The 10,559-nt window shown below is 36.9% G+C and overlaps 1 protein-coding gene across 1 annotated transcript in view; it reads left to right on the forward strand.

The window, feature by feature from the left end:
- LOC121444815 (cysteinyl leukotriene receptor 1) overlaps positions 1-10,350 on the forward strand; it is a 31,301-nt gene extending 20,951 nt beyond the window's left edge. Inside the window, exons 2-3 of the mRNA XM_041646721.1 lie at positions 5,119-5,204; positions 8,450-10,350. Coding sequence (XP_041502655.1) covers positions 8,476-9,492 — 1,017 coding nt within the window. The 5' untranslated portion in view covers positions 5,119-5,204; positions 8,450-8,475 and the 3' untranslated portion in view covers positions 9,493-10,350. The remainder of the gene's footprint in view (positions 1-5,118; positions 5,205-8,449) is intronic.
- The last annotated feature ends 209 nt before the right edge of the window (positions 10,351-10,559 follow it).

Consider the following 10,559-nt stretch of genomic DNA (forward strand, 5'->3'; position numbering starts at 1 on the left):
TAGACCGTAAAAGGCTAATCAACCCAATTATAAAATGGGGCACTGATCTGAACAGAGAATTCTCAACAGAAGAACTTCAAATGGCCAAAAGACACTTAAGGTCATGCTCAACTTCCTTAGCGATCAGGGAAATGCAAATCAAGACAACTTTAAGATACCACCTTACACCTGTCAGAATGGCTAAAATAAAAAACACCAATGATAGCCTTTGCTGGAGAGGTTGTGGAGAAAGGGGTACACTCACCCATTGCTGGTGGGAATGCAAACTTGTGCAACCACTCTGGAAAGCAGTGTTTCGGTTTCTCAGGAAATTCGGGATCAACCTACCCCTGGATCCAGCAATACCACTCTTGGGAATATACCCAAGAGAGGCCCTATCATACAACAAAAGTATATGCTCAACTATGTTCATGGCAGCATTGTTTGTAATAGCCAGAACCTGGAAACAACCTAGATGCCCTTCAACGGAAGAATGGATGAAGAAAGTATGGAATATATACATATTAGAGTATTACTCAGCAGTAAAAAACAAGGACTTCTTGAATTTTGCATACAAATGGATGGAAATAGAAAACACTATCCTGAGTGAGGTAAGCCAGACCCAAAAAGAGGAACATGGGATGTACTCACTCATATTTGGTTTCTAGCCATAAATAAAGGACATTGAGCCTATAATTCATGTTCCTAGAGAAGCTAAATACGGTGAATCCAAAGACAAACACATAGGCATCCTCAGGAATATTAACCTTCATCAGGCGATGAAAGGAGACAGAGACAGAGACCCACACGGGAGCACCGGACAGAAATCTCAAGGTCCAAATCAGGAGCAGAAGGAGACGGAGCACGAGCAAGGAACTCAGGACCACGAGGGGTGCACCCACACACTAAGACAATGGGGATGTTCTATTGGGATCTCACCAAGGCCAGCTGGCCTAGTTCTGAAAAAGCATGGGATAAATCCGGACTAGCTGAACATAGCGGACAATGAGGAATACTGAGAATTCAAGAACAACTGCAGTGGGTTTTTGATCCTACTGCACGTACTGGCTTTGTGGGAGCCTAGGCAGTTTGAATGCTCACCTTACGAGACCTGGATAGAGGTGGGCAGTCCTTGGGCTTCCCACAGGTCAGGGAACCCTGATTGCTCTTCGAGCAGATGAGGGGGGGGGGGGGACTTGATCGGGGGAGGGGGAGGGAAATGGGAAGCGGTTGTGGGGACGAGGCAGAAATCCTTAATAAATAAATAAATTAAAAAAAAAGAACAAATATTGCCCACATTCAGGAAAAATCATACTTTCCCAGCAACCGAAGCAACTGCTAAGATCTATATGAATGGATAAATAATGAGTCATGGAACCCTAGAGCCATGTGATCAAGCAAGATGGGCACCTGATACAGGGGATGATAAAAAGAAACAAACAAAATACCTTCAGAGCTTAATGAACTTCAAAGCTAATTGTTTCTCCTTGTCTCTGCATTCTCAAATGTAAAACTGGGCTAACAATGGCATGTACTTTACAGAATTATCTTCAAGTTTACAAAGTGAATGTATATAATTGTGTAGCATATTTTAGAAAGTTCGGTTTATAGAGATAACACAACCTGTATACAAGCATGTGTTATCAAAGCTATTTTCATACTATCAAAACCAGAAGGGGTAACTTTAAAAGGGGTAAGCACAGAGAGGAGTATCGGTGAGCCCTGGCAGACAGAGCAACTTTTAATCATAATTATCACCCAGTTTAGAAAATAGCATCATATCTAGAACTAGCTATCATGCTGTCTTTAGAAAGCCTGAGCAAGCCATACATTCTAAACACAGCTAAAGTTGCAAACAATTTATGTCCGTGTTCTTTACTGCAGCTATAAATCACATATTACATGCTCTCGAGAAAAAAATAGTCCTGATCTTTACAGATTTATTGAATGATAAATTAGAAGGGACTTTAGAGGTCATAAAATCTAACCCTATTGTATTGCAAATAAGTAATGGTTTGACAGAGAGGAAGTGTTTTTTTCAAAGTTCACTTAATTAATCACCCACCACAAACTGAGGTATGGTTCAGGTCTGCAGGCACCTAGTCCTTCAAATTTCCAATCATGGTTTTTCTCCATTCTACAATTCTCTCTCATTTTGAACACACATAATAAAATGATACAGCAAATGGATTAACTCAAGTCTACCAATATTTAAAATGCACTATATACCAGGCCCAGCAGGAAATATAAAACTAATAAAATGTGCTTACCGCTGTTTTTGATAGTGGAACTCAAGAAAAAGTAATGAGGAGCATTATATTAAGTGACCACAGATGACTATGACAAAGTAATAAATAAAAGTCATCATAAAGGTACAATTATTATAAACGTAAAAACAATATGTCGTATCTCATCCATATCAGGGGAGAAAAAATTAAATTGGGTTACGATGGTCAAGAACAACATTTTCTTTTACTAAAAATAGAAAAGGCACCAGTGCTATTTAATGGAAGATAGCAGCCTGGAGACTAGGTAGGTTAAAATAATATATAATTGATTTATATATATATATATATACATGTCTACAGATTTGTGTCACATCTAAAAACCGGTAAGCAAGTAAGTTGGGTCCTTGTGTTGTTATAATATTTCTGAGTTCTCTTATTTACTCTCTTAATTTATTCTCTTAACGTTTTAATGTATTCAAGGTCTAGCAAGCAAATACTTCCTTATAGGAAAATACCCTTTCCTTTGTAAGAATAAGGGCCCTATAAACGCTACTGACTGAACATGAGTCAAGTAAAAGAATTGAATGATTTGAATCAGAATCATATATCCAAGCTGACAAGTATTGTTCATGGGTGCACTTATACAAACAACTGTCAGTACCTGAGTTCAAACCCCTTGTACCCATGTAAAAACCCAGGCATAGTCACACACATCTATAACCCCAGGACTGGGGGTAGATAGATAAAGACAGGAGGATTACTTGAACTTGCTGAGGCAGCTCAGTCAATAAGCTACATCCCCAGGTTCAGTCAGAGACCCTGCCTTAAGGGAATAAAAGCAAAAGCAAAGAGTGATAGAAGACACCTAATATCTTCCTCTGACTCCTATGTATATACCACACATGGCATATGTATATACCACACACACACGAGAGAGAGGGAGAGAGAGAGAGAGAGAGAGAGAGAGAGAGAGAGAGAGAGAGAGAGAGAGAGAGAGAGAGATTTTTTTATGAGGTTGCTGATAGAATACATGCATTGGTAAGGGCCTGAAGTTTATACCCAGTGCACACACATACACACAAAAATTGCATAATTATTCTTTTACTTCAACACCTCCCCTGCATGTGCTTAAAAATGGCAATCTCCTTACGAGACCTGGATAGAGGTGGGCAGTCCTTGGGCTTCCCACAGGTCAGGGAACCCTGATTGCTCTCTTCGAGCAGATGAGGGAGGGAGCTTGATCGGGGGAGGGGGAGGGAAATGGGAAGCGGTTGCGGGGACGAGGCAAAAATCCTTAATAAATAAATAAATTTAAAAAATAAAAAAAGTGGCAATCCCTGATCTGGCAGAAGTTGCTATCAGAAACAAGAGTCTGCAGGTAAATTAAAAGGGAAAGAGGGGCAAGATGTTTGATCACTGAATACTGAATGCCTGCTATATGCAAAGCAAAGAACTCAAAAGGAAATGGGATTGCCTCACAATTGTGAACTTGAAGGAAAAAAACGACACTATGTCCTAGACAATATGACACTCATTTGTGCATATAGATTATAATTGCACAACCACCACAAAGACGAATAACTGCTTAGTATGCTAAATTTAAAAGATTACACTTCTCACATATTCATTTTATGAATTCATAAGCTTTCTTTTTGTTGCAGTCTAAGGAGAAACTCTTTTTTTTTAAACGAAAATTTATGACAGTGCCGAAATTTTCTTTCTAGGTTAGATGAGCATAGCTTCTTAATCAGAAATATTTTATACATTTAAGATTCATTTAGTAAGTCTTTATCAGTGTGTTAAGACATGGGTGAAGCAAATAAAAAAAAAACAGTTACTGCCTGATTAACAAAATTTAAGAGCCAACTTGAGTAATACTCAATCAGCAACAGACACTTGACCAGACTATAGCAGATTCCGAAGGGTGACTCCTTACCTGGAGAAAGGAGGACAATGGAAAAAAGGAGAAGATATTAGAAATACCCCAAAAGAAATTGTTGCCGAAGTACAGGGTGAACACATTTTATATCTTTGAATTTCCTTTATTTTCTCTTTTTATTTCCATTTCTTTGTCAGAAGATTTCCTTTGGAAAGTTCCAGCCTGCATCTACCTTACAAAAATAAACTGGAAGAAGGTGTTTATTTTATTAACACTGGGACCACACATAAAGAAAAAGTGGCAGTCTCTGGGGAATCTTTCTGGCACACAAGAATGAGGGTCACCATAACACAACAAAAATTGAGAAGTGTCAGGTTGCTACTGCCTCAGGAAAGCCTTTCTGTATTCATTTCTGACATATGTATTGTATCTGTTTGATTCATAACAGTAATTTTTTGAAAGGACACACACACCTTAAAGTTTAAGTATCCAAACTTCTAAAACTATTGCTCTCCAGAAGTATATATGTGAAATTAGTGGCCAAAGCCAAGTACTATTTTGAGTCTTTTGAGTCTGGGGATCTAGTTCAAGCCCATTATCCATTCTTCTTTTAAACAAAATTGTGCTCCAAGCAAATTAAGAAAATCTTGTTTAATATTCTAATGCCTATTCCTAGAAAACTAAGTCCTTAGATGAGATTTTCCAAATTATTTCCTATTTAAGCTTTATCATTAAATATGTATAGAAAAATATCATTTCCTAGAAAAAATATTTTAAAATGTTATGTTCATCTTTGAATGCAAACATCTGTGACCACTCATGGTCCCTATTCCAAGTCTCCCTCCCCTTGGGAATGTAAAAAGATGAAGGGAAAGCAAGGAGGCATGGAAGCCAACGGGCAGCCCTAAATCTGTCAGTATAGCTTTGATGTGCCATCACACTCTGGACCTGCACTTAAGGCTGCTACGTTCCCATGACCCTTCCGGGCTGCTCCTGAGGTCACTAACTCTTTTCTGTAATTTATGATTTCAGCTTGAGCGTACTCTGACGTTACAACGTAAGAACAGGGGCTACAATAAGAAGGAAACTTTGTGGAGGTACTACAGTGCCAGAAAGAGGTATGGCTCCGGTTTCAGAATGAACTCGGTTTTTTCAATGTGCAATTTTCTTAAGGAAGTTGTGTTTCTCATCATCTGTACTGAAATAAAGTCGGCACCATTTGTGCTTACTGCTTCCTTTCATTAATCAATCCGTGATTCATTTGCTTTGTGCTAAAGTGACTTTTACTAGACTTACTACAACCTCTCCAAACAACTGAGTTATTACTCCTCAGCACCCACTTCCTTTCCCAACTGTGAGCTGTTTGAAGGCAGGACAGGCTTCCAAAGGAACTCTCAGTGTCCATCTCCTAGGGGTCACATCATTAGGAAAATCACAATAAATTATGCAAAACCTAATTACGTGTTGCACAGACATTTTATGTCATTATATTTCAAAAGGCTACTTTACACTAAGTGATTTCTACCCCTTTAAAATTTAGTCCTTGTTTTAAAATTCTATAGTTTTCTTTTCATGGCTTAATATAAATAATTGGTTTCTGTGTAAATAAAGATTCAAACCTGAATACTGAAATTTATAAGGAAGTCCATTCTGTTTCAAAGAGCTCTGCTGGTTGTTAACGGAATTAGATAGCATTCATGTCTTGGTGTTCTTTTTCATTGTTTTTTATTAGCTCTATTTGGCATCTTTTGTTCAAGCAGCAGAGAACTTCAAATTTATTTGTAATGTGCAATGAATGAAGAAATATTTGTATGTCAACAGTATGGGTATTTTAACCCTTAAAATTAAGCTTTATAATTTAGTTTCTTAGTACTTTAGGAAGCAGTTTGTTTACATCAGCATCTTTAGTCTCCAAAGTTGAAAAGACTTTAAATTATAGTGCCAAGAAATATCACTCTAAGTGGTTTCAAATGAATAATTATGCTTTCAAATGGTAAGGTTTCTGTCATTCCAATTAACATTGAATATTTATGGACAAAGAAGATGAGTAACTGGTCCTGTATAAAGCGCTGCCTTATTTATCAACCAGAGTCCAGAAGAGAAGAAAACACACCACTGATGTGCAAGACAGACTGAAAATTCTCCAGGAGTTCTACAAGGATAGAACTTTCTTTGGAAGGACAATGAAAGAAGGCATAGTTAAGAAGGTGCAATTCAATCTGAACAATGAAATAGAAAGGACATGAGATGGTAGATGTATTTTTTATTTGGTCTGTTTACTGCTTTTGAGCCAAGGTCTCCCTATGTGGCCCAGGCTGATTCCAAATACATCATCTTCCTGCCTCAACTTTCCCAGTGTGAAGATTACAGAAATATACCACCAAGGTGGGCTTGAGACAGAGCTGTTAACCTACTTTCTAGTGGAAGTCAGTTCACAGTATATACAGATATCAAATCATCATTCATAAAGTCATTAGTAATTATTTCATGGCAACAATATAAGATCTGCTGTATATCATATTATAAAAACATATTTAAAAGCATGCTACATTGATTTCTAAAATGTTGTGAATAAAACTAAAAGGGGAAAAGCTATATAAAAAATCTCAATAGCACCATCTAGTGCCTCGTGGCATAAAATGGCTCAGTTTGCCTAAAATGGTAGCAACAAAAATGTTAGGATTAATTCAGAGAAGTTTCCCTTCCTTTACCTGAATTCAGGAAGCCAATACAAAAAGAAACCTGGAACACAAATTGAAAACTAATGCTAAAGTTAGAAATGGTGGGCTGGTTTTTTTCTATAACCTTATAATTATCCCTCTTCCTTTTCAAAAATCTTATATCAATAGCTCTTGTTGAAAGTGGCATTTTAAAGGCTAGAAAAAATATAAATAGCTGGAATGGCAAGATGGATGGCTGACACATCATGAACAGCAAATGAAACTGTTCCTGGATGGAAGCCTGGCAAGTTCTATTCCACCTGCAACAACCACCAGATCTGTCTGCTTCCATATTCCTGCTATGTTGACAAGATCCATCCTATTCCACACTAGCAGTTCTTCAACTCTTAAGCATTCTCCGAGACACCTTGTTTACCAGGGAGCGAAAGATAAAGAAAAGTCAACAAATCAATAAGAGACTAGGTATTGAACTGCTTCCACTTTGAAAAGGAAGTGACAAGATCTGTAGAATCCTGAAGAAATGACTATATCTATGCTATCTCATCCCTCACTGTTTCTAATCAGAGGCTGTTAGCTGCCAGGATGAACTTGGATAGACCAAATACTAATCTTTTGCTATGAAAGAACTGAGTACGGCGAAACTCAAAGCTTTGAGTACCAGTCTGAGAAGAGAACGGGAATGAACAGCTACAACTATTGCCTCACCCAAAAGTACATTCTGACTAACTATGCCATATCTTTCCTCAGAGCCTTACACTATGGCACAGCTTTTTCAACTATGGATTTCACCTCTCTGGTACTTTATTGTCATTGTTATCATAACTATGTGGCCACTAGATTTCTGCTGTGGTGTTCTATGGTTCTAAATAGAGTTAATCCCAGATTAAGAATCTCTTCTGCAGGAGTGAGTTTCATCAACATGAATTAGATTGTTTTCCCTGGGCATGACCTACATCCAGAAGATGTGAAGAGTTTTCTTTTATGGAAAAGAAAGAATTGTTGTGCAGATTTTAGCCACTTACTAAACTTAAAGCTCTTATAAAGCAAAACAATAATAATTAGATGATGATGATGATTGATGATGATAGATACATACATACACACCCATATATGTAAAACAAGTATATTTAAAGCTTTTTCTCTAAGTAAAAAATCATAAATTCATTCAAGGGCAATTTTATGGAATAGTACTGGAGCAGTACAATCTACAATATGAGGGAGATATTTTACTTAGGTCTTGGGAATTAAGAAGACTTCTTTTAGGAAAACATAGATGAGAAAAGAGGAAAAAAGTTTTCTTCAGGTCTGGAGGACCCAGACCTTTCTCCTGGGGGCAAAGTTCAAGTGACTCTCTCCTCATTACCTGACAACAATTGCTTCCAGCTGTGGTGAATGTGCATGTGAGCAGCACTTATTGGAGTCAGTGAGTTATTTTTTAAAAGGAGAGAAAGAGAGAAGATGAAATTGGGAGGGAGACACGCTGAGAGGGGCTTGGATGGCAAGGCAGAGGCTGGGCATGATCAAAATACACATTGTGTATATGTATGAAATTTTCAAAAAATAATAAAAATCTATTTAATATTTAATTACATATAAAATTATAGTGGCACTATGAGATTAATTAGCATGCACTATGATTTAAAGAGCTAGTTTAATTGACAAGATCTTTTCATATGTTGTAGGCACCAAGCAGACATTCCTGGAGAACATGGATGAAAATCTGACAATATCTTCTGCCAGTAATAACACATGCCACGACACAATCGACGACTTCCGCAATCAAGTGTACTCCACAATGTACTCTATGATCTCTGTTGTGGGTTTCTTTGGCAATAGCTTTGTGCTCTATGTCCTCATAAAAACGTATCATGAGAAATCAGCCTTCCAAGTATACATGACTAATCTAGCCATAGCAGATCTACTGTGTGTTTGTACATTGCCTCTCCGTGTGGTCTATTATGTGCACAAAGGCAAGTGGTTCTTTGGTGACTTTTTGTGCCGCCTCACCACATATGCCTTGTATGTTAACCTCTATTGTAGCATTTTCTTTATGACAGCAATGAGCTTTTTCCGGTGTGTTGCTATTGTTTTTCCTGTCCAGAACATTAATTTGGTTACACAGAAAAAAGCCAGGTTTGTGTCTATTGGAATTTGGATTTTTGTGATCTTGACTAGTTCTCCATTTTTAATGTCCAAATCTTACCAAGATGAGAAAAACAATACTAAATGCTTTGAGCCCCCACAGGACAATCAAACTAAAAAATATGTTTTGGTCTTGCACTATGTGTCATTATTCGTTGGCTTCATCATCCCTTTTGTCATCATAATTGTCTGTTACACAATGATCATTCTGACCTTACTAAAAAATTCAATGAAGAAAAATCTGCCAAGTCGTAGAAAGGCTATAGGAATGATCGTAGTTGTGACAGCTGCCTTTTTAATTAGCTTCATGCCATATCATATTCAACGAACTATCCACCTTTACTTTTTACACAGTGAAGCTAGACCCTGTGATTCTGTCTTAAGGATGCAGAAGTCAGTGGTCATAACCTTATCTCTAGCTGCATCCAATTGTTGCTTTGACCCTCTCCTATATTTCTTTTCAGGTGGAAACTTTAGGAGAAGACTATCTACATTTAGAAAGCATTCTTTTTCTAGTATGACTTACGTACCCAAGAAGAAAGCTTCCTTGCCAGAGAAAGGAGAAGAAATATGTAAAGAATAATTCAAACCCATCTCCAGTGCAGAACAATGACAAGTATTTCCTAAATTGCAATTAAAAATAGTTTCCCATTAATAATTTACAAATTATTAAATATATCTCATTTATAAATCCTATCATTTGATATTTTCAGTGTTCATAATTCAGTTTATCACTGTGACCTAAGCCATGGATTTTTTTTTTTTACTATTCCCCAGAAGGTAGAAAATATTTGAGGTTCTGACCTATAAAACTGAATATGAAATCAAGATATTTTCTTTTTAAATAAAGGGCTAATAAAGGATATGAACTAGAATTTGAGCCCAGCTCATAAATATAGCTTTAAAATTAGCAAATAGTCATTAGTCATTCTAACTTGTCCCTTTGCATGCATGCCATCAGATGAGACCTGGAGATGACCCAGAAGCTACAGAAATGTAAGATCAGCCTATTTCTTTGTAGTACTGACTAGCGAGGCAAAGCAGGGCCCCATCTTCCAGAAGAGAATGTTCAAGTACTAGAAAAGACCAGAATCCAGCCAAATAACTCTACAGCCTGCATGCGATTTACAATCTGGAAACCAAGGGAGATAAATACGATAAAAAGCCAGCTTGTCTCCAATTCTCTTCTGTCCTTGCTTGACTCAAACCCCCAAAAGAGAATGGGGTTTTTCTCACTTATTGGGGTTCCTATTATGAATTCAATCTTAACTGAAAATATTGGATTAATGAATAAACCAACTGACATTGCTATATATGAACAGAAACAATTAAAATTCATCTGAAGAAAAGGAAAGAGATCTACCTTTCTACAGGAGTTTTATTCTGATCAAAATTTACTATATAAGATAGAAAATTTGAATAGCTATCATTCTCTTAAGAAGTGCACTTATGTATATGTATATAAATATATGTAATCTATCTTGTTCTATGTTATGCATTTATAGTTAGTTAATTATGAGATTTATTGTTGTTTATACTGTCAGCTTTTTTTATAGCATGTTGAAAACAGTATCATTTATTTGCAGTGATTTTTATATTATAGCAGAAGCTTTGTTCTTAAAACAAACCATTGGAAACAGCTTGGTTGTG

The sequence above is a fragment of the Microtus oregoni genome, unplaced genomic scaffold (genome assembly GCF_018167655.1).
Source record: "Microtus oregoni isolate MIOR12 unplaced genomic scaffold, Mior012 000142F_ref0000161, whole genome shotgun sequence".
Classification (NCBI taxonomy): Eukaryota; Metazoa; Chordata; class Mammalia; order Rodentia; family Cricetidae; genus Microtus; species Microtus oregoni.